Here is a 27,869-nt window from a genome sequence, read left to right on the forward strand (position 1 = left end):
CCATTATAAAATCGTTATTCTCTAGAGAAATGGAGACAACAAAGATTTCAAACCTCTTTGATCATCATCATATATTAGTAAAGGAGGAACCTATGCATTAAAGCAATATTGTTATATTTGTTGAAATTTTCTCAAAATCTATGTGTTAACCCCTAAGTTTATACTCTTTAGTGTTGTTTTAAAATTTCCAACCACATTCTACATTTTATTAATGTATGTTAAACTCTCTTTCGTGGTATATGGAAATTGTTATAATTTGTTTATCAATTAATTTAGTAAAACCTTATATTTCTCCCTAAATCGGTGGAACAACCACTATAAAATCGCTAATTTCTTGAAAAACGGAGACATCGAAGGCTCCAAACATATTTGAACATCATCATATGTTAGTGCAGGATGCAACTATGCATTAAAACAATATTGTCATATTTTTTGAAATTTTCTCAAAATCTATGTGTTAACCCCTACGAAAATATTGAGTTTTTGGTAATTGCTTGATATACTGAAACATATAATCTTTAGTGTTATTTTTAAATTTCTAACTACATTCTAAATTTTTATTAATGTATGTTAAACTCTCTTTCATGGTACATGAGCATCGTTCAATTTTGTTTTATAAATTAATTATGTAAAACTTCATATACTCCCTAAATTAGTCAACTAACCATTATAAAATCGCTATTCTATAGAGAAATGGAGACAACGAAGATTTCAAACCTCTTTGATCATTATCATAAATTAGTACAGGAGGCAACTATGCATTAAAGCAATATTGTTATATTTTTTGAATTTTTCTCAAAATCTATGGGTTAACCCCTACGAAAATATTGAGTTTTTGGTAAACGCTCAATATACTTAAGTTTATATTCTTTAGTGTTGTTTTAAAATTTCTAAAAACATTCTACATTTGTATTAATGTATGCTAAACTCTCTTTCACGGTACATGAGAATAGTTCAATTTTTTTTATAAATTAATTCTGTAAAACTTCATATATTCCCTAACTTAGTGGACTAACCATTACAAAATCGTTAGTCTTTAGAGAAATGGAGACAACAAAGGTTCCAAACCTCTTTGATTATCATCATATATTAGTAATGGAGGCACCTATGCATTAAAGCAATATTGTTATATTTTTTGAAATTTTCTCAAAATCTATGTGTTAACCCCTACGAAAATATTGAGTTTTTGGTAAACGCTCTATATACTAAAGTTTATACTCTTTAGTGTTGTTTTAAAATTTCTAACCACATTATACATTTTATTAATGTATGTTAAACTCTCTTTCGTGGTATATGAAAATTGTTATAATTTGTTTATCAATTAATTTAGTAAAACCTTATATTTCTCCCTAAATCGGTGGAATAACCACTATAAAATCGCTAATTTCTTGAAAAACGGAGACATCGAAGGCTCCAAACATATTTGAACATCATCATATGTTAGTGCAGGATGCAACTATGCATTAAAACAATATTGTCATATTTTTTGAAATTTTCTCAAAATCTATGTGTTAACCCTTACGAAAATATTGAGTTTTTGGTAATTGCTTGATATACTGAAACATATAATCTTTAGTGTTATTTTAAAATTTCTAACTACATTCTAAATTTTTATTAATGTATGTTAAACTCTCTTTCATGGTACATGAGCATCGTTCAATTTTGTTTTATAAATTAATTATGTAAAACTTCATATACTTCCTAAATTAGTGGATTAATCATTATATAATCGCTATTCTATAGAAAAATGGAGACAACGAAGATTCCAAATCTCTTTGATCATTATCATAAATTAGTACAGCAGGCAACTATGCATTAAAGCAATATGGTTATATTTTTTGAATTTTTCTGAAAATCTATGGGTTAACCCCTACGAACATATTGAGTTTTTGGTAAACGCTCAATATACTTAAGTTTATATTCTTTAGTGTTGCTTTAAAATTTCTAAAAACATTCTACATTTGTATTAATGTATGCTAAACTCTCTTTCACGGTACATGAGAATAGTTCAATTTTTTTTATAAATTAATTCTGTAAAACTTCATATACTCCCTAACTTAGTGGACTAACCATTACAAAATCGTTAGTCTTTAGAGGAATGGAGACAACAAAGGTTCCAAACCTCTTTGATCATCATCATATATTAGTAAAGGAGGCACCTATGCATTAAAGCAATATTGTTATATTTTTTGAAATTTTCTCAAAATCTATGTGTTAACCCCTACGAAAATATTGAGTTTTTGGTAAACGCTCTATATACTAAAGTTTATACTCTTTAGTGTTGTTTTAAAATTTCTAACCACATTCTACATTTTATTAATGTATGTTAAACTCTCTTTCGTGGTATATGGAAATTGTTATAATTTTTTTATCAATTAATTTAGTAAAACCTTATATTTCTCCCTAAATCGGTGGAATAACCACTATAAAATCGCTAATTTCTTGAAAAACGGAGACATCGAAGGCTCCAAACATATTTGAACATCATCATATGTTAGTGCAGGATGCAACTATGCATTAAAACAATATTGTCATATTTTTTTGAAATTTTCTCAAAATCTATGTGTTAACCCCTACGAAAATATTGAGTTTTTGGTAATTGCTTGATATACTGAAACATATAATCTTTAGTGTTATTTTAAAATTTCTAACTACATTCTAAATTTTTATTAATGTATGTTAAACTCTATTTCATGGTACTTGAGCATCGTTCAATTTTGTTTTATAAATTAATTATGTAAAACTTCATATACTCTCTAAATTAGTCAACTAACCATTATAAAATCGCTATTCTATAGAGAAATGGAGACAACGAAGATTCCAAACCTCTTTGATCATTATCATAAATTAGTACAGAAGGAAACTATGCATTAAAGCAATATTGTTATATTTTTTGAATTTTTCTCAAAATCAATGGGTTAACCCCTACGAAAATATTGAGTTTTTGGTAAACGCTCAATATACTTAAGTTTATATTCTTTAGTGTTGCTTTAAAATTTCTAAAAACATTCTACATTTGTATTAATGTATGCTAAACTCTCTTTCACGGTACATGAGAATAGTTCAATTTTTTTATAAATTAATTCTGTAAAACTTCATATACTCCCTAACTTAGTGGACTAACCATTACAAAATCGTTAGTCTTTAGAGAAATGGAGACAATAAAGGTTCCAAACCTCTTTGATCATCATCATATATTACTAAAGGAGGCACCTATCCATTAAAGCAATATTGTTATATTTTTTGAAATTTTCTCAAAATCTATGTGTTAACCCCTACGAAAATATTGAGTTTTTGGTAAACGTTCTATATACTAAAGTTTATACTCTTTAGTGTTGTTTTAAAATTTCTAACCACATTCTACATTTTATTAATGTATGTTAAACTCTCTTTCGTGATATATGGAAATTGTTATAATTTGTTTATCAATTAATTTAGTAAAACCTTATATTTCTCCCTAAATCAGTGGAATAACCACTATAAAATCGCTAATTTCTTGAAAAACGGAGACATCGAAGGCTCCAAACATATTTGAACATCATCATATGTTAGTGCAGGATGCAACTATGCATTAAAACAATATTGTCATATTTTTTGAAATTTTCTCAAAATCTATGTGTTAACCCCTACGAAAATATTGAGTTTTTGGTAATTGCTTGATATACTGAAACATATAATCTTTAGTGTTATTTTTAAATTTCTAACTACATTCTAAATTTTTATTAATGTATGTTAAACTCTCTTTCATGGTACATGAGCATCGTTCAATTTTGTTTTATAAATTAATTATGTAAAACTTCATATACTTCCTAAATTAGTGGATTAATCATTATATAATCGCTATTCTATAGAGAAATGGAGACAACGAAGATTCCAAATCTCTTTGATCATTATCATAAATTAGTACAGGAGGCAACTATGCATTAAAGCAATATGGTTATATTTTTTGAATTTTTCTGAAAATCTATGGGTTAACCCCTACGAACATATTGAGTTTTTGGTAAACGCTCAATATACTTAAGTTTATATTCTTTAGTGTTGCTTTAAAATTTCTAAAAACATTCTACATTTGTATTAATGTATGCTAAACTCTCTTTCACGGTACATGAGAATAGTTCAATTTTTTTTATAAATTAATTCTGTAAAACTTCATATACTCCCTAACTTAGTGGACTAACCATTACAAAATCGTTAGTCTTTAGAGAAATGGAGACAACAAAGGTTCCAAACCTCTTTGATCATCATCATATATTAGTAAAGGAGGCACCTATGCATTAAAGCAATATTGTTATATTTTTTGAAATTTTCTCAAAATCTATGTGTAACCCCTACGAAAATATTGAGTTTTTGGTAAACGCTCTATATACTAAAGTTTATACTCTTTAGTGTTGTTTTAAAATTTCTAACCACATTCTACATTTTATTAATATATATTAAACTCTCTTTCGTGGTATATGGAAATTTTTATAATTTGTTTATCAATTAATTTAGTAAAACCTTATATTTCTCCCTAAATCGGTGGAATAACCACTATTAAATCGCTAATTTCTTGAAAAACGGAGACATCGAAGGCTCCAAACATATTTGAACATCATCATATGTTAGTGCAGGATGCAACTATGCATTAAAATAATATTGTCATATTTTTTGAAATTTTCTCAAAATCTATGTGTTAACCCCTACGAAAATATTGAGTTTTTGGTAATTGCTTGATATACTGAAACATATAATCTATAGTGTTATTTTCAAATTTCTAACTACATTCTAAATTTTTATTAATGTATGTTAAACTCTCTTTCATGGTACATGAGCATAGTTCAATTTTGTTTTATAAATTAATTATGTAAAACTTCATATACTCCCTAAATTAGTCAACTAACCATTATAAAATCGCTATTCTATAGAGAAATGGAGACAACGAAGATTCCAAACCTCTTTGATCATTATCATAAATTAGTACAGGAGGCAACTATGCATTAAAGCAATATTGTAATATTTTTTGAATTTTTCTCAAAATCTATGGGTCAACCCCTACGAAAATATTGAGTTTTTGATAAACGCTCAATATACTTAAGTTTATATTCTTTAGTGTTGCTTTAAAATTTCTAAAAACATTCTACATTTGTATTAATGTATGCTAAACTCTCTTTCACGGTACATGAAAATAGTTCAATTTTTTTATAAATTAATTCTGTAAAACTTCATATACTCCCTAACTTAGTGGACTAACCATTACAAAATCGTTAGTCTTTAGAGAAATGGAGACAACAAAGGTTCCAAACCTCTTTGATCATCATCATATATTAGTAATGGAGGCACCTATGCATTAAATCAATATTGTTATATTTTTTAAAATTTTCTCAAAATCTATGTGTTAACCCCTACGAAAATATTGAGTTTTTGGTACACGCTCTATATACTAAAGTTTATACTCTTTAGTGTTGTTTTAAAATTTCTAACCACATTCTACATTTTATTAATGTATGTTAAACTCTCTTTCGTGGTATATGGAAATTGTTATAATTTTTTTATCAATTAATTTAGTAAAACCTTATATTTCTCCCTAAATCAATGGAATAACCACTATAAAATCGCTAATTTCATGAAAATCGGGGACAGCGAAGGCTCCAAACATATTTGAACCTCATCATATGTTAGTGCATGATGCAACTATGCATTAAAACAATATTGTCATTTTTGTTTTTGAAATTTTCTCAAAATCTATATGTGTAACCCCTATGTAAATATTGAGTTCTTGGTAATTGCTTGATATACTGAAACAAATAATCTTTAGTATTATTTTAAAATTTCTAACTACATTCTAAATTTTTATTAATGTATGTTAAACTCTCTTTCATGGTACATGAGCATCGTTCAAATTTGTTTTATAAATTAATTATTTAAAACTTCATATACTTCCTAAATTAGTAAATTAGTGGACTAACCATTATAAAATCGCTATTCTCTAAGGAAATGGAGACAACAAAAGTTCAAAACCTCTTTGATCATCATCATATATTAGTACAGGAGGCAACTATGCATTAAAGCAATATTGTAATATTTTTTGAATTTTTTTAAAAAATCTATGTGTTAACCCCTACAAAAATAGTGAGTTTTTGGTAAACGCTCTATATACTAAAGTTTATACTCTTTAGTGTTGTTTTAAAATTTCTAACAACATTCTACATTTGTATTAATGTATGCTAAACTCTTTTTAATGGTTCATGGGCGTCGTTCAATTTTGTTTAGAGATTAATTCTGTAAAACTTCATATACTCCCTAAATTAGTGGACAAACCATTATAAAATCGTTATTCTCCAGGGAAATGGAGAAAACAAAGGTTCCAAACCTCTTTGATCATCAGCATATATTAGTACAAGAGGCAACTATGCATTAAAGCAATATTGTTATATTTTTTGAATTTTTCTCAAAATCTATGTGTTAACCCCCTACGAAAATATTGAGTTTCACGTTAAACGCTCTATATACTGAAGCTTATACTTTTTAGTGTTGTTTTAAATTTTCTAACCACGTTCTCCATTTGTATTTATGTATGTTAAACACTCTTTCGTGGTATATGGGAATCGTTATTATTTTTGTTATCAATTAATTTAATAAAACTTTATAATACTCTTTAAATCGGTGGAATAACCACTATAAAATCGCTAATTTCTTGAAAAATGGAGACATCGAAGGCTCCAAAACTCTTTGGAAATCATCATATATTAGGCCAGGAGGCAAATATGCATTAAAGCAATATTGTTATATTTTTTGAATTTTTTTCAAAATATATGTGTTAATCCCTACGAAAATATTGAATTTTACGTTAAACGCTCTATATACTAAAGCTTATACTTTTTAGTGTTGTTATAAAATTTCTAACCACATTCTACATTTATATTAATGTATTTTAAACTCTCTTTCGTGGTATATGAGAATCGTTATAATTTTTTTATGAATTAATTTAGTAAAACTTTAAATTACTCCCTAAATCGGTGGAATAACCACTATAAAATCGCTAATTTCTTGAAAAACGGAGACATCGAAGGCTCCAAACATATTTGAAGATCATCATATGTTAGTGCAGAATGCAACTATGCATTAAAAAAATATTGTCATATTTTAAAAAAAAATTCTGAAAATCTATGAGTTAACCCCTACGAAAATATTGAATTTTTGGTAAATGCTTGGTATACTGAAACATATAATCTTTAGGGTTCTTTTAAAATTTTCAACTACTTTCTACATTTGTATAAATGTATGATAAACTCTTTTTCATGATACATGACAATCGTTCAATTTTTTTTTATAAATTAATTCTGTAAAACTCCATATACTCCTTAAATTAGTGGACTAACCATTATAAAATCGCTATTCTCTAAAGAAATAGAGACAACAAATGTTTCATACCTCTTTGATCATCATCATATATTAGTACAGGAGGCAACTATGCATTAAAGCAATATTGTTATATTTTTTGAATTTTTCACAAAACCTATGTGTTAACCCCTACGAAAATATTGAATTTCACGTTAAACGCTATATATACTGAATCTTATACTTTTTAGTGTTGTTTTAAATTTTCTAACCACATTCGCCATTTGTATTGATGTATGCTAAACTCTCTTTTGTGGTATATGGGAATCGTTATAATTTTTTTATCAATTAATTTACTAAATCTTTATAATACTCTCTAAATCGGTGGAATAACCACTATAAAATCGCTAATTTCTTGAAAAATGGAGACATCGAAGGCTCCAAACCTCTTTGAACATCATCATATATTAGTACAGGAGACAAATATGCATTAAAGCAATATTGTTATATTTTTTGAATTTTTCTCAAAATCTATGTGTTAACCCCTAAGAAAATATTGTGTTTTACATTAATCGCTCTATATACTGAAGTTTATATTTTTTTAGTGTTGTTTTAAAATTTCTAAACACATTTTATATTTGTATTAATATATGTTAAACTTTCTTTCGTGCTATTTAGGAATCATTATAAATTTTTTATCAATTAATTTAGTAAAACTTTATAATACTCCCTAAATCGGTGGAATAACCATTATAAAATCGCTAATTTCTTGAAAAACGGAGACAGGGAAGGCTCCAAACCTATTTGAACGATGCAACTATGCATTAAAACAATATTGTCATATTTTTTTGAAATTTTCTCAAAATCTATGTGTTAACCAACCCCGTACGAATATATTGAGTTTTTTTTTTGTAAATGTTTTATATACGGAAACATATAGCACACATGAAGCCTTTGTCAGTTTCTTGTAACAAAAGAGAATAGGAGTGTGATTAAAGATCCATTCGTTTTAATTTTTAAGTAAGATCCCTTGAATATTTCATCAAGAACTTTCTATGAGTTTAAAACAGGAGATCCCTATACTTAAAAATTTTATGAAAAGAATACTGTTTAAATTTAGTCAATGTCATATAATTCAGGTGCAAAACAATAGAGGATGCGCCAAATTTTAGAAGTAAAAAACAATAGAGGATGATGCTTAATTCAAAAGTTACTAAAGACTGTACGTACCGGGCTAAAAAACTGATTTCAAAACACATGGAGAAGGACATTTGGGCTTATTAGGATTATTGGGGATAACAAGCACCGCCCATTATAAACCGTATATAGTCTTTCACGTCACGCTCGCATGATTGTAAACAAATGAAAAAATTTCGGGTGATAAAACTAGAAAAACAAGCCTTTAGATTCAAGTCATATTATTGCAGATTCATAATGTGCATCATGTATTGTCAGTTCATCACTACACAAAAATAAAGACTTAATCAGAACAACTGATCTAATATAACTATTAAGTTCTCACCCTTCAAATTATTTTCAGTCAATTATGGAGTATATATATATATCTCCTTAATATCAAGATATCTACAGACTTTTATCAAGTTATATATAATACGTTCCCTATAAAATGAGATATCCTTTTTTTTTATCAACATAAATGAGATATCCATAGTTGGTACATTGGGAGCAGCCTGATTGGGAGTAACAGTTTTATTGGAAAATGAATTCCATAATACTGAACAAAGTCGTCTCTCTAATAAGTCTAACCACACATAGTGAGATTAATGTGACTCCATAAACCCCCAAATTTTCTTTCAAAAGGTATCACGGGAGGGACACAATCATTTTGTTTCTTTCCATATTTCCAAGCAAACTCCATTCTACTTCCATTAAACGATATACAATACATACGTACGTTTATCTTACATACATACAAATGCATGTGTGTATACTAGTATATATATAAGTATGATATGTATGAAGTAGAAAAACCAACAATACATTGAGCCATGGAAACCTTTTTACCCTATCTTCTCACGCTGTTATTAGTAGCCATATTTCATACTCTGCCTCCTCTCACCAGTTCTTTTCCTATTTCTCCTGACTTTCCGGCGGTTTTCAACTTTGGAGACTCTAACTCAGACACCGGAGAACTCAGCTCCGGTCTTGGCTTCCGTCTCCAATCTTCCTATGGACAATCCTACTTCTTTAAACCTCCATCGTCCGGAAGATTCTGTAATGGACGTCTCATCGTGGATTTTCTTAGTAATTATTCTTTTCCAAATCATTTTTATTTCTACCTTTACATTATTTTTACTGCACAAACAGTTTTTAATTATTAATATGATTGTATATATAACTTCTTTTTTTTTTGGTAAAATTTGTATATATATATATAACTTTATGTAGTGGAAGCAATTGATCGGCCTTATTTGAGGCCTTATTTGGATTCGGTGAGCACACAAAGTTACCGGAGAGGCTGCAATTTTGCTGCGGGTGGATCAACGGTTCAGAAGGCAAATGCTGCATCCATTAGCCCTTTCGGTTTTGGTGTTCAAGTCTCTCAGTTCATCACATTTAAGTCCAAAGTCCTTCAATTGTTACAACAAGGTAATTAAAAACACAATTGATCAAATATCCAATATTAATCAACAACCTCTATATTCTTTTTTCAGATGAAGATCTCCAAAAATACTTACCGTCAGAATATTATTTCAAAAGTGGATTGTATATGTTTGATATCGGACAAAATGATCTCGCTGGAGCATTTTACCACAAAACATTTGATCAAGTTGTTGTTCTCATTCCTACAATCATAGATATATTTCAAGATGGAATAAAGGTCAGTATTTACATAATGAGTCTTTCATATCATTCTTATTATTATTTTTTGTTTCATGTAAATTTTGTTTTGTTTTCTAGAGATTATACGCAGAAGGTGCAAGAAACTTTTGGATACACAACACAGGACCACTTGGGTGTATAGCTCAGGTTGTGTCATTATTTGGGAGAGACAAATCAAAACTTGATGAGTTCGGTTGTGTCATTGACCATAACCAAGCTGCTAAGCTGTTCAATTCACAGCTTCATGGTCTTTTCAAAAAACTCCCTCAACAATATCCTGATTCTCGTTTCACATACGTAGATATCTTCTCCATCAAATCCGACCTCATCCTGAATCACTCAAAATACGGTACATATTAAATATTTATACTTAGATGTATAGCTGCTAGCTAGCTAGTGGTGCCCACTTAATTTCATTTTTGGTATGATAACAGGTTTTGATCATTCGATATTGGTATGTTGTGGAACCGGAGGACCACCATTGAACTACAATGATCAGGTTAACTGCGGTTCGACAGGGAAATCATCAGATGGTACGATAATAACAGCCAGAGCTTGTAATGATAGTTCCAAATATGTTAACTGGGATGGGATTCATTACACTGAAGCTGCAAATCGGTTTGTTGCACTCCACATTCTCTCCGGTAGATATTCCGAGACGGCCTTGTCATGGAATCTTTAGAAATACTCTATACATATAGTTTTATACAACCTGAATATTTATCAATGCTTCTAGAGACTTTTGGTGTAAAACAGAGCTTTCCTTCACAAAAATAAATACTTTGACATAATAAAAGGATCTTCTTCAAAGTTCATGTATTGTTTCTGTGTATCTATAGACCACACACAGGTTTTGTACAACACTTTCCCACAAACCAAAAGCTATAGAACTTCATCAGTAAGTGGTACAATTTTCAAAAAAAATCAAATCTGAATTCTTCTGTTCTGTAAACTTATCAGCTGCATTGTCCATTGCATAACTCCTCCTCATTGTTGTCTTCTGAGTTCGTTACCATATTGTTTTCCACCTCCTCATGTACTTCTCGTTCTTCAACGGCTGCCTCGGCCTCGCATTCTTTATCAGAATCAGCCAAATCATGAAAGAAATCACCAAAATACCACTTACAATCTTCTTTCCACTCGCCTTTATGCGCGTTAACACGCCACTTCTGATCAGCGATCATCTCCGGAGACAAGCCCCATCTCTCCAACTCTTCCTCAGTGTGATGAATCGCCAAGCTGTAGTCGCCGCCTTGTCCTAGCTCCATAACTCTGATCTCGGTATTCCCTGGATTGTTCAGCGCCTCAAACTGTTCCACGGTCCACTTGAACCATTTCATCAGAAAGACACGCGATGTTAAACCGTGCGAGACAATCACAAAGTTTAGCTCGTGTGACGGGTTGATGTGAAGTCTGTTCATGTCTATGTCTCTCCATAGAGACTCAAGAAAACCTATAATAAAAATAACACGCATAAGACAAATCATTACACTTAGATATGAAACTCAAACTGTGGTCGGAACCGTATAAGAAAAAAAAAACACTCAAGAAAACCTGTAATAAAACAACACGCATAAGACAAATTATTACACTGAGATATGAAACTCAAACTGTGGTCGGAAACATATAAAAAAAAAAACACAAACTGTGGTCGGAACCTAACATCAAACATGAACAGCAACACATCTAAAGATCATGAGAGAGATCAGATCAAACTTTCAATCAAGCAAGGGAAGGAAACTTACTGGAGACACGATCGAACACGTCGGCGGCGGATTCACCCTCCGGGAACCGGTAGAAGAACCGACCAAACCTCTCTCTGTCCACTTTGGTCTCTCTCATTCTCTCTTCGACCTGAAAATTCCCAAAGTCCTGTTCCCTGATCCGACATTCTTCGCGAACGCCGATCACGCGGCGACGCGAGAACGACCGTCCGATCTCCCGGAGCGTAGATCGCGTCCGATCGTACGGCGAAACGTAGAAGTACACGCGCCACTCCGGCGAAGAAGGGTTTGATGAGATCAGGGAGTGGAGACGAGCTCCGGCTTCTTGCGCCTGAAGCAAACCGGATTCCGTTAACTGGATCTTGGGATCCGGTGTTGTCGTGTACGCCGCCGTGTCGAGGTTGCCTTCGGATTCGCCGTGACGTACGAGGATGATCCGCTTCGGAAGCAGCTTGTTGTCCTGACTCATGGATGATGAGCAAATTTTTCTAGGGCTTTTTATTTGATCTCTAAGAAGACTTTCTCTTGCAATACCTTCTTGCTCAAGCTTCTTAGCACAAAACGAGTTTCAATGTTCCTGAAAGTGAATTTGCACGTTATATTAAGCCGATTAAGTCAAACAATTAATATTATAAATTATTAAATTATCTATTCGTTTTGTTTTTATTCAGAGAAGTGCGTATGTATTGTTTTTGTCGTGTTATACAGAATGATTAATAATCAAATTAATATTACCCACGCCTTCTCCATTACGATTAATCATATGTTTTTGATTATTTAAAGACTAAATTTTAAAGGTCAATCAAGAGAGTTCCTACGTGACATACCACCATCTCTCTCTCTTTTTCTTTTTAAAGTTGCTAATACAAGATATTTTATTAATTGCAGCATATAGTAAACATAGTATCTGTATAATGGATTTGTTAGCAAATAAATCATGATTATGTGATCATATATAGGACACATTATGACATTAATGTGGATTTGAAATTATTAACCTACTAGTTTACCTCCCGTGCTATGCACGGGCCTAGTATTTTTTATATATATATTTTATAAACTAAAAATTATTCTAAATTTTTTTTCTCAGTTAAAAATGTTATTTTATCTAGTTATTATTAATAGATATAAGAGAAAATTCAAAACTGTTATAAAAATATTTAAAAATAAATAAATAACTAATATAAAAATGAGGATACTCAAAAGAACAATTAATAATATACCAACCTTAACTCTTGACATCATTTGACTGTATTTTTGCTAGTTTTACGTCTAAAAATCTATATAAATATAAAATATATATTAATTGAACTTCTTTTTATCTATATTATTCAGATCTATATTTTTCCATAAAAGTAATACTCAAATCTAACAGAACGAAATAATTTAACTTTAATTCACCTTTAGAACCAGTAAAAACAGAGTTTCAAAACACACAAAATTGAATAATTGAAAACTTAGACGCATCGCATTGTTGTTTTAAAATCAAGTGTTTTCTGGGGTAAAATCCAGTTCCTCCAACTTTATAGTCTTCCCCGTCTTCTTTTCCTATGTATGTATATTTAGTTTTCTTTCTTGTGCTCTTCTACCTTTTTTCCTTTTCATTGCTATAATTCTTTCCCCATTTTATTTCAGAGAAAAGCTACAAATCTGGTAAAACTATATTATTAAGAACAAAGCAAAACCTATTGTGAACCGTACGTAAACAAAATTAATGCCACTTTATGAATATAAAAATGGAAAACTAACATATGGCTCGACCGGGTCGTTCTCGTTTCCACTACCACCTGCGTTTCTTAGGCCCTGTTCTTAGCTTTCTAGTCCACTAAATGTTTATTTTTTCTTCTTCTTCTTCTTGTGTTGCTTTTTGGGGCTTTGTAGTTGTGCTTCAAGGTGAACTTTTATTACGGTTTTCTGCAAAATCATCACCAAAAATGTTGAAACCAAGAGATCAATACTCTTCATCAAAGAAGAGGAGAGCATTCGAAATGTGATTCACGTATTCTGTTAACTTTATATATATATATATATATGAAAAGAAGAAAGCAAAGTTAAGTTCAAGTTAAGAGCAGCATTGAAGAGTTTGAACGTTATAAACTCACTAACGCTTCATCACAACAATATGGTGAAAATTATCAGGCTAGTTAACTTCAAGACTCAAAGGCTGATGCTAACCCGCTTGCTATATATAGATTTAGCCTTTAGGTGCCAATATTTTGGCCTCGCTTGAAGCTGTAAAATCGTCAAAATTTTCAGTGTCTCTTGATTGTACTAATAAAATAAATCTCAAAATATGTGGATCTTCAATTAATTACCTGTAGAAACTGCTGGAGCTGCTTATGCATTTGGACATTCCCAATCACTCAATATAGTCACTTCTTCTATTGTCACGATACATATTATTCATATCGGAAAATGTGAGGCAGGATAAAACACACAAAATCTGATGCAAAAAGGACGAAAAAACGAAATATGTACCTGTTCAATTTGGTGCAAGTCAACTTAAGTTCCCAAACGGTAGACTCGGCAATGTGAATACTATAATCAACGAAACCAATTACAGAAATAATGAAGGGGACCAAAAATAATAATTTTGTTGCAGAAAATTGAGAGATTTACAATTTCTGAATGAAGGTAGATAAGAACTTGAGTTCATCGTGACTAATATTTTGTGAAAAGCAATCAGTTTTAAAGTTCGTGACATAGTGGGCGTAATGTGAGAAAAATTAGGGATTCTAGGTGATTTTTAATGTTATTTTATAATAATAATTAATTAGAAATCGGAGGAAGTTATTTCTTGCGATTAATACATTTTGATCAATTCATTTTGTTTTCTTTTCTAATTTTTAAAAAATTATTGCACAAGACATATGGCATAGCATGATTGGCCAAGTGACTTGTGCTTTAGTATATAGAGGATGGGCCATCTTTCAGGATAACACCAAGTGGTAGCCAATAAAAAAAGCAGAACCGATCCGTTGAGTGAAATTGATTCGGTTACCCCAACTAATTACAAGATATTTAGCCCAATAGAAGCTTGTTGGTACAATTAGTCCATATCTTGATGGACTTTAATCTTATTTTTGGGCCTGTATAAATGTAAACTCAGTTTATTTCACCATCGCCAGATATCCTTTATTTTCTGACAACCCAAATTCGGTTTTTCCTTAAGCCCATTACTTTTTATCATTTGGTGTGTGTGATGTGAATTATCTTATAATCACAAACAAATTTGACTGAAACTTCAGATTGCAGCGAATGATGGCAATGTTCCGAGCAGTGTGGATCTTACTCACGTTCAATACTAGGTCGCTACTCCAAACAATTACAATATATATATTGACTAATTTTACAGACCATCAAGACATATGATTCATGATTCTCGTGTTCTGTCATTATTGGTATGATGTTGACAAGTCATTTATAATCGACAAGTAATAATATCAGTCAATTATATTTCTTTTTAGCAAAAAAAAAAACGTAACGTGGGTCTCACATATGTCTCTCACTCATGCACTCTTTAGTGTTTATCTCTACACCATCTTCAACAATCATTCATGTCCACGAATTCTTTTAGACCGCTACTACCATATGATCTGACGCAAAATTATTGATATATAAATACTACAACCAACATCATAAAGGTTTCAAAAACACTTTGAAGTTATATTGTAGTCTTTTTCCTCCCTGCTACCTCTGTTAAAATAAATAAACTTCTGATTTGTTTCTTAGTCGGCCTTCTGATTTGTTTCATAATGTGTGTTCTAGAAAAAAAAAATGAGAATAGGTTTAGGGGTTTTTGTAGAGGAATTTAACAATATTTTTTGCTTGCTTATAAAATATCAAACGAACAATGAATATTTCAACTGTATTTTTTATCCTGAAAATATGTGACGTGTCGCACATGGGTAATTTGGATAAGCACATAACATAACTATTCAGAACTGTTAATTGATAAAGGGAAAAAAAGAAATAATTTCCTTATTTTTCAATTTATTTCTTAGTTTTGGTACAAACAAACTATCTATAAAGTTTTATTATAGATTTGTTTCTAGTACTTGTTCTAATATGTTTGAATCTTTCTAATCTTTTTTTTAATATTATACTTTATCTACTCTCCTGTGTCACTTTATCTACCTAATATTATTAGTAATAAGTAAAAATCACAAAGGAAAATAACAAAAGAAAGCTTGTATTCAGCACATATAATGAGCTAAATTCACTTCGATGCACCCAAATTTGTCCTTATCTTCTCAATTAAAAGTTAAGGGTGTCAAAATGAGCTAACTCGCTCAACTCAATTCAACTCATAGTGACCTCAGATCTTTTATGAGCTAGTTTAGCTCAGCTCATTTATTATAGGAGCTTCAATATGTAAATTTGAACTGAGATCATCTAGATTATGAGTTAAATTAATTAGCTCGCGATTTAATTAAAAAATAGTTATCATAAAATAAAATATTAAAATAAATTTTATAATATTAAAGTAACATTTATAAAATTTAAATATAAAATGAAATATTAAGTAAGATAATTACGAGTAATTTCTAAATTATCTCTTAGGAATATTTTGTTTTACATAGAAATTTAAAGATATATGAGATGATGAGTATATAAAAATTTCTTTTTACATTTTCTATATATATCTAAAAAAATTGTTTTACATTTTTATTTTAGAAGATAAATATGATAATATAGAAATTATCTTTTTACATAATAGACATAATTTTAAGTATAAAAATGACTAAGCTCACGAATTAGCTCATATTCATTAAATATCGTTCATATAACTCGTGATCTAATTTAAACTCGCTCATTAAAATTATTTATTAAATAAACCTAGAAAATAGAACTCGTGCTCATAAAAAATTAAGCTGAGCTGAATTAGTTCATGAGTTATAGCTCATTTTGACACCTCTATTAAAAGTACAAACAAACCGAAATTTATATTGAAAAGTAATATTTCGGTTTGGTTTAAAAGAAAAAACAGATGTGTTCGATAACCAGCACAGTTGTGCTAATCAAGGACTTGAAACCCGCAAGTGACCACACACACACATCTCTCTTTATCTTTCTCTCTGTCCCTCACTCTTTTCTGTTTATATCAACAAACAAGCAAATTTCTTAGGGATGTTTTTTTTTTAAAGCTGGTTTTCAAATTCTTGGGGATGTTGTGAAAAGAAACTAAAATAGACAAGAAAATTTGTGGAAAGTAGGAAAGAGAGAGGAGAGACTAATCTTTAAGAATGGTGGTGGAAGAAGATAGAAGAAGCATGGAGGAAGGACTTATTCAGCAAAGGCATCAAAACGACATAGATGATCCTCGTGTTACCACTTGTGTTATACTCAGCACTTTTGTCGCTGTTTGTAGCTCCTTCAGCTTTGGCTGTGCTGTAAGTTTCTCAATTTCTCTTTTTAACCTCAGTTATTATTTTCGCCTCCAATTTTTTTGTCGGTTAATCAACAATTCTTATCAGTTTATCAAATTTAAATAATTCTGTTTGCTCTTAATTTATTGGATCTTAAAGGGTGGTTATACTTCAGGCGCTGAGTCTCAGATCATGAAAGAGTTAGACCTTTCTATTGCAGAAGTATGTATCTTCTCTCACTCTTTTGAAAATATAATAAGCATTTATTAGAGCAATCTTAATGGTTGAAACTGTATTTGGGTATCTAAAAAAAGCAAAAGAACAGTATTTTAATTATTTTTGTCTAAATAATTAAATTTGCTATTTTTTTAAAACATGAGCAATAAAGAAGCCACTTGGACATATGAGTCAGATATGTTCTGAAAATTCTCTACAAAGAATCGATTCTTGCTTTCTCTTTCTTCTTTTATTTTTTTAAAACAATTACAGTGTTTAGATACCATGTGAGAGCTCCTCAATGGAGCTGTTCTTACAATATATACCCGATTAATCGGACAGAAAAGTAAACTGATCGAGTTCATAATTACTTGTAAGTTTTTCTGCATGTTTAATCAACTATCAGACCTGAGCCACAAACCTGATAAGTAATTAAGATTATCAAATTGATATTTAAGTGCGATGTATACCATCAAGAACCTTATATAGCAATCAAAATAATTATATCTTCCAAAGTCTCCAAAATTCTTGAGGGAAACTCAGTATTTTTACTCATTATTTTCCAGTTTTCAGCGTTTGGGTCCTTCCTGAATTTAGGAGCTGCATTGGGAGCCTTTTGCAGTGGTCAATTGGCAATCACCCTCGGCAGAAGACGCGTATGTACTTGCAATTTTGAACTTTTTCTTAAATCATATATTATACACTTGTTAATTTTTCTCATACTAGTTTCTTTTTTAAAAAAAAAATCGTATTACTTAGATTCTAATTTTTCTTTATAATACTTTTTTTATCTTGGTGATGAATGGTTAAAGACGTTGTGGGCCTGCGATTTGCTTTGCATTTTTGGTTGGCTCTCCATTGCTTTCGCAAAGGTGTATATCCGCAACAAAAAAAAATTAGTTTCATGGCTGAAATATATAAGTATAAAGTTGATCGTCAAAATATCCAACTAAAGATTGTAATTATGCGGAAACGAAAAGGATGTCTTGTGGCTGGACGCAGGAAGGATTTCATTAGGCATAGGAGTCGGCTTGATTAGCTACGTGGTAAATGAGAAGTTGTTAATATTAATTTCATCTCTTCTTTGATTTATTCATGTTCACATTTTCATAAACACCATTGTTAATATCCAAACAAGGTACCTGTCTATATTGCGGAAATCACTCCAAAACATGTTCGTGGTGCATTTACTTCTTCGAACCAGGTGAAAATATTGTTAAGAACGAAAAGTCTACTGTATAAATTAAATATATTTAAGTTTCACCTTTGTATTGTAACTAACCAATATTTGTTTTTTTTGTTTTATAGCTTTTTCAAAACTGTGGACTGTCCGTTATTTATTTTTTTGGGACTGTAATTAATTGGCGGCTCCTGGCTATAATAGGTAACGAAAATATTGTTGCAAGATATTTATTATAATTTTTAGCAATAATACTTTATTATTGATCTTAGCATGTTAATTTTCTGTTATTTCAAAATTTCAGTAATACATTAAGACATTACCGATTTAGTTTAATTCTAATTTCCGGTTCAGGTGCTCTTCCATGCATCATTCAAGCGATCGGTATATACTTTATACCGGAATCACCAAGATGGCTGGTTCGTATTTTCTTAAAATATGTTTATAACTTTATATCAACTATAAGCATTCAAAGCTTTTTATTCAGTTATCTAAGTTTACTTTATTTGTCGTTCGGTTTTCTAGGCTAAAATCGGCACAGGTAAAGAAGTAGAACACTCTCTGCAGCAGCTTAGAGGGAGAGACGCTGATGTTTCGGGTGAATCAGCTGAAATTCAGGTATGCTTTATAAAATAGAGAATATTAGCTACTGAATTACACCCAAAAAAAAATTAGCTACTGAATATTATTAGTATACTTTCTTTATGAAGCAACCATTATTATATGCTTGTTATGTTTTATTTATGTTCAGGTTATGACAAAAAGGCTTGAAGAAGATTCAAAGTCGAGTTTCTATGACATGTTTCAGAAGAAGTATAGACGAACTCTTGTGGTACGGTAACATATAGGGAAATACAGTGGACAAATCTATGTAATGATTTTACAATTGATGAAAGTAATAAATTATACCGTTTCATTTTATTTGTTTTCAGATTGGAATTGGTTTAATGTTGATACAACAATTATCTGGAGCTGCTGGAGTCACGTATTATTCAAATACTATATTTAGAAAAGCTGGTTAGAATATCAAAACTCTGACTTTTGTTTATTTATGAATAATTATTTGTACTTTCATACAAGCAATGAGTCTTAGTAATATTTAATAAATACTGATAATATCCAAAAAGTTCTTATTTACAGGCTTTTCCGAGACAGTTGGGTCCATGATATTTGGTGTGTTCGTGGTGCGTGCCATATACTGTACTACCTTACTTTAATATATTTTGATTGTACCTTTTATGTTGTCTTCTCTACTCTTTGTAGATCCCAAAAGCCTTGCTGGCTGTAATTTTTGTGGATAAATGGGGAAGACGACCACTCCTATTGGTTAGAACAAATATCCGGTTAATATTATACATACAACAGTTAATTACTAAACCATTTTCTGTCGAACATATTCATATACATTTTTAAATTATTGTAGGTTTCTGCTGCGGGAATGTCCATTGGATCCTTGCTTATTGGGGTTTGCTTCACGTTACAGGTTACTTTTGTTTTATTTTGTTTTATATTGGATTGAAAGGTGAAAACTATCATTATTACATTCTCTGCTTATAGTATATTTTAAAACATTTCTTAAAGATTTTGGTGTTTGTTCTGGCGATGGACAGGGAATGGATATTCTTCCTGAATTGACTGCAGTGGTCATCTTCATATGCATTCTGGTACAATCTTTCATTTATATACGGTTTTTGTATATCTGCGGTATGAATTTGTGGTAACAAATTTTTTAACCTTTGTCTAGGTCTACTTTGGATGTTTTGCCATCGGTGTAGGAGGGCTGCCCTGGGTCATTATGTCCGAGGTATATAAGTAAAAGGTTTTTATAGAATCAAGGGTGGAATAATAGTCATTTATCAAGAAAAAACGTTTATCATGTTCCTGCAGATTTTTCCAATCAATATTAAAGTTTCAGCTGGGACAATAGTGGCATTAACCTCATGGACCACTGGGTGGTTCGTGAGTTACGCTTTCAACTTTATGTTTGAATGGAGCGCACAAGGTCCTAATCTTCCCAACTATTTTTCAATTGATTTTAATAAGGCTTTACTAATAAAAACAGTATATTAAGAGTCACCTAACCTTTTGAAAACAAATCCAAACCAAACATAAAATAAAGAGCAAATAGGTAGGCTGATTTTTTTTTTTGGTTTCTTCTGTTCATATCAGCTTATATATTTTATTTAAAATTTTGACTTCTTTTGTCTACTAAGTTAATTTTAATTTCGATGATGTCAATTACTTATTTTTGTAGTTTATGATAATTAAATAGGAACATTTTACATATTTGGGGTTGTCGGAGGAGCATCATTGGTTTTTATTTGGTTTCTCGTCCCGGAAACCAAAGGACAGTCACTGGAAGAATTACAAGCTTCGCTCACGGGGACAACTTAAAGACGTATTATGTTGTAATATGCTGTTAAAATTATTTTTAACAACCTATCAGTGATCCAAGTGGCTTTATAAAAAATATTTTGCTTGTACATTTTTTTTTGATAACCGTAAAGATTCCAGAGACTTTTTAGGTCCAAAGACTAATTCCACGAAGCCCATTTCTTATCACTTAAAGTGTCTATAGGTGGCTAATGTTTATTCGAATCGAAGGCGGAAACTCCGGCCGGAGCTCATTTACCACTAAGCCAAGGCGACTTAGTTTTGGTTTTGCTTGTACTTATTTTTAACATGCTTGTACTTATTATAAGCATAGTGCTTGATAGTTATATTATGCCCTCTTCTTCTAAAAAGAGTACAACTTATATCGCAGTAATTAGTATATCGCAGTATACGATTTTTTTTTTGGGGGGGGGGGGGGGGGGAGGGGGGGGGGGGGGGGGGGGGGGGGGGGAAAGGGTTTGTAACTACAAAGTTAATCGAGCATAACTTAAGAGTAACCTCACGATGAATTATTTATTTGAAAACATTTATTTTATATACCGTGTGAATAAAAACAAAAAAAAACGAAAATGCCTAGTGACATGCTTGATCAATGGAACATAATTTTTAGACTTTTCAGGGTAACGAGTAATCTACTGTCTTTAGAAAAATAAAAATTGTGGAGTCCACTAACAAAGACGGTGAAAACTGTAAACTTTATTACTCCCATCATTTTTTAATATAAGTCATTTTATGATTATGCACATAAATTAAAAAATTACTCTTTCTGTTCATAAATATAAGATGTTTAGGTAGAAATACACATATTAAGAAAAATATTTTTGGTATAGAAAGTATCATTAAAACTATAAATTAATAGTATTCATTAATTACAAAATAAACTATTAAAATATGATTGGGTACACAGTTTTTAACAAAATAAAAGTTACATAGAAAAATGAAAACATCTTATATATTTAAACATCAAAATTCTGTAAAATATCATATTTTTAGGAACAGAGAGAGTATTAATCTTTTATAGTATTTTATAAACAAAAAAATCATTAATTATTTACTTAACCACAAATCAACCAATAATAAAATAGAAGGTATATTACCATTAGTCATATAACATTAAGTGTTAATAAATTTTGCATAAAAACCAAAAACGTCATATAATTTAGAATATAAATTTTTTTCTAAAATGAATTATATTAAAAATAGAGGGAATATAAAATTTGAACTGCATTAATTGAAACAACTAGTAGTTGGATTTAGCATTCACTGAACCAGGACGCAAAAAGAAAGGTACATCGTGATTAGCATTGGTAGTTGTTCACATGAAACGTGTATATGTCTGAGTATGACTATTAGTATCATTCATCAATCATTGTATCATCTTCACATGAATCATGTTTGTTTTGACCAGCAAAACTGGCATGATTGATGGTCAAACATTAAAAAAAATGCAAAATCCAATCTGATTCGATCTCACGCACACACGTACACACAAAGCTGGAGTTCAATTCATAAATCTAAAGCCCAAACTATTATTGCCGCACCCAAGTCTGAAATGAGCCCAATTAAGTTGGTTCTTATTCTTATCCGTTAATCATGGTATGATTTAGTTGCATGATTTATTTAGTTTCATACGACCTGACTAATATGAACGACTCACCAAATCTATTTTATAGCTAGAAGGTTGCAATATCTGAAGCATTATCAGGAGAAGTATTCTATGTTTCAGTATATGGAGGTGTCTTTAAAAAAAATGTGTATGCTAAAATTACCAGCTCATATAAAATTGAAAACTGGCAGAAACGAAAGACACTATATATATATAAGACAAGTAAAAAATGAAATTTAGAACGAAACAGACATTTAGAAGGATAAGAGTCGACCATTCGAAATCCATCATATAATTCTACAGTATTTATAAAAATCGTTTAATATCAGTTTTACCGCCACATTTAGGATCAACTCAGAATAGCATGAGGAAGTTGAATTTCTTCTAAGGATAGTCCACGAGTTTCAGGCACCAAACACCATGCGAATAAAATTGTTAATCCACTTATCATGGCGAATATACTAAAAGTACCTGTAATTAAAATTTACAAAAGTAATTTAAAAACCATAAGTTGTCATTTCAATCGTGAGTTTCATAACTATATAAGAACAATAAATATATCTAAAATAACTAAAGATAGTTCCATAAATAAGCACCTGATTGACTCCAAATAAGCATAAAATTGAAGCAGTAGCTGACGATCCAACCGGTAAACCAATTCGTGATGGCTACTAAACTCCCAGCTACTGCTTTCATGTCCATCGGAAATATCTGAAATAAAAAAAGTTAACATCATTTATATTTAATATGATAACGAACAATTTAAAAACTAAAACGTTTACTTAAACATGTAAAAAATATTTTATATATATGTGGATATACCTCAGACATTATAATCCATGGTAGTGCTCCTAGTCCAGCGGCGAACATCATATTGAATGTCTGTTCGGATATGTGGATATACCAAAAACTAAAAAGTTTTTAACTGTTCTAACTAAACAAAAAGAATAACAATATATTTTTTAAAAATTATTTGAATTTACCAATACTCCTATGAATGCCATGGTGGGGGTAAAATTTACAAACCCAGGGACACCTTTCAATCCAAACGATAATGCAAGAAAGATACAACTTAAACATAGCCCTAGTGCTGATACCTGCAATTTGCACGTTAAATTATATATATATATATATATATATATATATATATATATATATATATATATATATATATATATATGTTTTTAGAAAACTAATTAATCTATTAACAAACTTAAGTAAGTTCTATAAAAACATTCTAACCATCAGAAGTGGTCGTCTTCCCCATCGCTCCACAAGTATCAAACCCAATATAGCTTTTGGAACCTATCGTGGTATATCATCGATAAGTAATTGAAATGCGCTACATTTTCATAACCAGCTCAATGTATCCAGGGGTGAAGTGTAAATAACAACAAATAAAATAGACAGATTTTATGAAAACTTTACAACTACGTACCACAACCAATGACAACACTGTCATTCCAATCCGCGAAGGAAACCCTTAAGAGTTCAAAGTATTAATTTTATCATTTATAACAACAAAGGATTGAAAGACATAATAATCACTGAATAACTAATGATATATATCTAAATAAAAAATTACCGGCAAGCTCAAATATGCTGCCTGCGTAATAAGATATTCCTGCACTTCCAGATAATTGCTGCAGAAGCATTAAACCCACACCGATCTAAACATAATTAACCATATACAAAGATCAAGTTAGTTAATTATATTTGATTCAAATTGCTTTAGTAATAACTTTTTTTTGCTGCTAATGAATGAGACTCCTTTTCTTACTGTAAGTTGACGAGTATATTTCTTTTTGAAAAGACTTCCCATGCTGACATTTGCGGTAGCATCAACACAAATCTACAAATTTGCATATATATAAATAAGATTTTTTTCATGAAGACAAGTTTTAAAAGTGATCGTTATCTTTCCAAAATGAAACCTAGTTTTCTTATATAGAATTGCTTACAAAATAATATAATAATAATAAATGTTAGATAGTTTTTTTTTTTTTTTGATAAAATATAAATGTTAGATAGTTAAACCTAGTTTTGGTAAGTATACGCATGTGTACCATGATTTCACGAGTTTCCTTCATAACATTAGCTTCTTTTCCTCTTAACTTCTGAAGAACAACTTTACATTCTTCATCACCGCCTTCTCTTGCCTAGCAAAATCCCATTAATATTTTTTGCTTGGTAAATTGTTAATAAAATGAACTTAGAGAAGTATATGATACGGTTCATATGACTAACCAGCCATCTTGGAGACTCGGGGATGAAAAACAATCCAAAGAACTGTATCAAGCATGGGATAATTCCTGAAGATGTTAAAGTCTAATTAGTTAAATATTTTAATATAATAAATTAATTTTTTTATCAGTGAGTCATACGGAAGGATTGAGCTAGACAAAAAAAATAATATCAGTGTGAAAAAATCACCGATAAGGGCTATCGTTCTCCATGCCATGAAATTTCCAAGATAATACGGTTGCCAGCCCACAATTTTGCAACAACTGTAAAATAAAAATTATAACACTATTAGCTAAACGTAGATCAATATATATTTAAAGAATTTTATATATTACCTGATTGCTAAATGTAAAAGTGCCTCGCACATTTTTGGGAGTTATTTCTGCGATATATACAGGAATCTACAAAACAAGGATTGTTACAAGTTTAGAGATGATAATTTATTCTTTTCAAATTATTAAAAAAAATCTAAGACTTTCTTACCACATAGCTAATGAGACCAACTCCAATTCCCACAAAGAATCGTCCCAGATCTAGCCAAATAACATTCTATTGGAAAATAAGTTATAATCACAAGATTAGAGATTTAGTTTATGAAGCAATAATATAATAATTATATAATTAGATGAAACGTGACTTGTGAAGAAACCTTGGCTAGTGCAATTGCAAGCCATCCACTTATGCAGAATCCCTCGGCGAGCCACAAAGTCTGGAAATAATAAAATAAAAGGTTTGAGAGGTTTACGATAATATTAATATATATGGACAAATATAAAGTATGGGGTTAAGATAATGCTTCTCTAACCATCTTACGCCCAAATGCATCTGCACTTTTGGCGCTAAATATTGCACCGATCATTCCTCCAAAAGTCAATAGCGAACCAAATACTGAAAACTGTGAAATATATTTGAATTATAACTTCAGTTAGATAATTTTCTGAGATGATTTTTTTTGTTATGATATGTTTTTCTTGTTAAAGCTTACGTGAATTAGCTATGAGCATATAAATAAATAAAAGTTTAATGAAACTGATAGAGACTTACTTGTGCTATTGAAAGATCAAGATCTTCCATTATGGAAGACATTGTACCGGCAGTATAACCTAACTGGTTCCCATAAAAATAACTGAAATTCATGAATATCGATCTAAATAAACTAAAGACAGTTGGGATATTTTATTTGCAAACTCCATTCTGTAATTAGAAAAGATGATTTAGAATACTTTTTTTTTTTTTTTTTTTTGTAACTGAAATGATTTAGAATACTTCAAAGCAAATAAACAAAATATCTACAGAATAACGTAGTTATGTATTCAAAAAAATAAAATAAATAAATAACGTAGTTAGCGGTATATGACCATGCAATTTTGTTCCTCTCCGATTCCTAGAAATTAGGTTTGGTCGTCTAAAGTCGCTATAAACCGACACAGTTGAAATTTCGATATCAAACGTATATTGCTTCGAAATTTACGATATGACTAGCTAGTCGCTAGAAGGTTTTTAACAAAAAGAAGTTTGGTTGTCCCACGTTGTTAAACCTCCTTTAATTTTGTAATTTTAAAAAATCAATTAATTTTCTGAAAATTTCAAAACTTTTTCAGTTGACATGCAAATGGCTACTATTTACTCCATTAACCTACATATATATAAGATTTCTAGAAAAAGGTGAATTAGTAAGCAAAACAAAACTTTAGCATTCTTCAAATATGCTCCATCATATATTTATGTTTCGAGAAAGAGAGAGTTGGAAACATACTGCAACGCCAAAGGTGAAGGAAGCAGAGACAATAATGAAAGTGGTAAAAACAAGAAGTGGAGTTGTATTTGCAGATGTTTCTTCCTTATTTTTTTTGTAGAAAATGTTTCTTCCTTATTTACGAGTAATAATCCTTTCTCAATACTATTCTCTCCCTCCATTTTCTTAGCTCAAAGTCTGAAAGAATTGAAAAGATCTAAAAATCAAGAACAATAGGAAGAAAGAAAGAGCAAGAGAGATATATAGATCAAATGAGAACTATGCTTTTCTTTTTATGGATTTCTTAGATGCTTTGACCTCTTTCTGTACTGTATACACATTATATATTAAAATTAAAACACGAGGATGACTTGACTTACAGTTCCATAAACTTTCTGAGCCATCTATTAATCTACCCTAACGAAGTACTGGTTGTTTATATTAGTGCTCATACGTAACATCATGTCTAAAATAATCAATTTGGTTATAACAGAAATACGAAAGAAGAAATAAGGATAACACTAGAAATATTCAATTGGGAAGCTTTTCCAAAATTTGTAGGATTTGTTCCTGAAAGCATCAATACCATTAAAAGAGGATCATTCACTTAATGAAAAGTACAGTTTCTCAAAAATACCCTTATTTTTACAAAGGATGAATAAAATTCATTAATGGCATTTAAGTCTTTTGATTTTGGGCCTACATGTACACCTAAATAGATCTATAAATAATGGGCCTATATATATTTAAAATATATACTAACTTTAAATATAATATATGTATAAATATATTACGAACTATAAATAAATTAGCAAACATGAAAATATCATTTTCTTAAATATACATATCAATATTCAAAACAGATCATTTGAATATTATACATTTTTTCAATACAAACCAAAATCCTATATCCTACACAATATATCATATACATATTTGAATATCATTTTTCTATTTATAATGTCATTTTATACATAAAATTGATATGGCAATTACGAGTGTTCAAGAAAATTTTTAAAACTATATTAAAATTAATTTTTAAATCTAAAATAAAAACACAAACTTATAATAGGTTATTAATGACGAAAATAAACTAATATTGTCATATCAATAATTTTTTGTATTATCATTTTTTATTTGGATAACATAATAAAATTTTATCAAATTCTAAGGAATCACTAATTTATGTAATATTAATAAATATATGAGTAATTTAATCAATTTAAAAAAAAATTACTAT

General features: G+C 30.2%; 3 protein-coding genes and 1 pseudogene across 4 annotated transcripts; 2 read left to right on the plus strand and 2 right to left on the minus strand.

The window, feature by feature from the left end:
- The first annotated feature begins 9,246 nt into the window (after positions 1 to 9,246).
- Positions 9,247 to 10,980, plus strand: LOC106453054 (GDSL esterase/lipase At3g05180). The gene is made up of 5 exons (XM_013895276.3): positions 9,247 to 9,582; positions 9,727 to 9,927; positions 9,993 to 10,159; positions 10,240 to 10,510; positions 10,596 to 10,980. The coding sequence occupies exons 1-5, from the start codon at positions 9,327 to 9,329 to the stop codon at positions 10,841 to 10,843; spliced, it is 1,143 nt and encodes a 380-aa protein (XP_013750730.1). The 5' UTR covers positions 9,247 to 9,326; the 3' UTR covers positions 10,844 to 10,980.
- Positions 10,950 to 12,460, minus strand: LOC106453055 (phosphoglycerate mutase-like protein AT74). The gene is made up of 2 exons (XM_013895277.3): positions 11,907 to 12,460; positions 10,950 to 11,614 (listed from the first exon to the last, which is right to left on the minus strand). The coding sequence occupies exons 1-2, from the start codon at positions 12,352 to 12,354 to the stop codon at positions 11,118 to 11,120; spliced, it is 945 nt and encodes a 314-aa protein (XP_013750731.2). The 5' UTR covers positions 12,355 to 12,460; the 3' UTR covers positions 10,950 to 11,117.
- A 4,432-nt stretch (positions 12,461 to 16,892) lies between these two features.
- Positions 16,893 to 21,167, plus strand: LOC106453056 (sugar transporter ERD6-like 11). 2 transcript variants are annotated; one of them, XM_013895278.3, is made up of 18 exons: positions 16,894 to 17,278; positions 17,414 to 17,476; positions 18,037 to 18,126; positions 18,283 to 18,342; positions 18,451 to 18,516; positions 18,609 to 18,674; positions 18,779 to 18,854; positions 19,005 to 19,069; positions 19,176 to 19,268; positions 19,402 to 19,482; positions 19,583 to 19,667; positions 19,791 to 19,834; positions 19,914 to 19,976; positions 20,074 to 20,133; positions 20,261 to 20,314; positions 20,395 to 20,454; positions 20,538 to 20,652; positions 20,923 to 21,167. In XM_013895278.3, exons 1-18 carry the CDS (start codon positions 17,132 to 17,134, stop codon positions 21,042 to 21,044), a joined length of 1,410 nt encoding a protein of 469 aa, XP_013750732.2. In that variant the 5' UTR covers positions 16,894 to 17,131; the 3' UTR covers positions 21,045 to 21,167. The 2 variants fall into 2 exon arrangements, with proteins under 2 accessions (XP_048636122.1, XP_013750732.2); XM_048780165.1 differs by lacking the exon at positions 18,283 to 18,342 and having other exon boundaries at positions 16,893 to 17,278.
- A 1,634-nt stretch (positions 21,168 to 22,801) lies between these two features.
- Positions 22,802 to 27,486, minus strand: LOC106345647 (annotated as a pseudogene).
- Positions 27,487 to 27,869: the final 383 nt, after the last annotated feature.

The sequence above is a fragment of the Brassica napus genome, chromosome A5 (genome assembly GCF_020379485.1).
Source record: "Brassica napus cultivar Da-Ae chromosome A5, Da-Ae, whole genome shotgun sequence".
Classification (NCBI taxonomy): Eukaryota; Viridiplantae; Streptophyta; class Magnoliopsida; order Brassicales; family Brassicaceae; genus Brassica; species Brassica napus.

Bases quoted from the DNA above. Each gene is read 5' to 3' on its own strand.
- LOC106453056 (XM_013895278.3), top strand. From the start codon at position 17,132: ATGGTGGTGGAAGAAGATAGAAGAAGCATGGAGGAAGGACTTATTCAG. The intron at 18,517-18,608 runs GTAAATGAGAAG...TATCCAAACAAG, and splicing joins TCGGCTTGATTAGCTACGTG to GTACCTGTCTATATTGCGGA. The intron at 19,483-19,582 runs GTACGGTAACAT...ATTTGTTTTCAG, and splicing joins AGTATAGACGAACTCTTGTG to ATTGGAATTGGTTTAATGTT.
- LOC106453054 (XM_013895276.3), top strand. From the start codon at position 9,327: ATGGAAACCTTTTTACCCTATCTTCTCACGCTGTTATTAGTAGCCATA. The intron at 9,583-9,726 runs GTAATTATTCTT...AACTTTATGTAG, and splicing joins TCTCATCGTGGATTTTCTTA to TGGAAGCAATTGATCGGCCT. The intron at 10,511-10,595 runs GTACATATTAAA...GTATGATAACAG, and splicing joins CCTGAATCACTCAAAATACG to GTTTTGATCATTCGATATTG.
- LOC106453055 (XM_013895277.3), bottom strand. From the start codon at position 12,354: ATGAGTCAGGACAACAAGCTGCTTCCGAAGCGGATCATCCTCGTACGT. The intron at 11,615-11,906 runs GTAAGTTTCCTT...TTTTTATTATAG, and splicing joins CGTGTTCGATCGTGTCTCCA to GTTTTCTTGAGTCTCTATGG.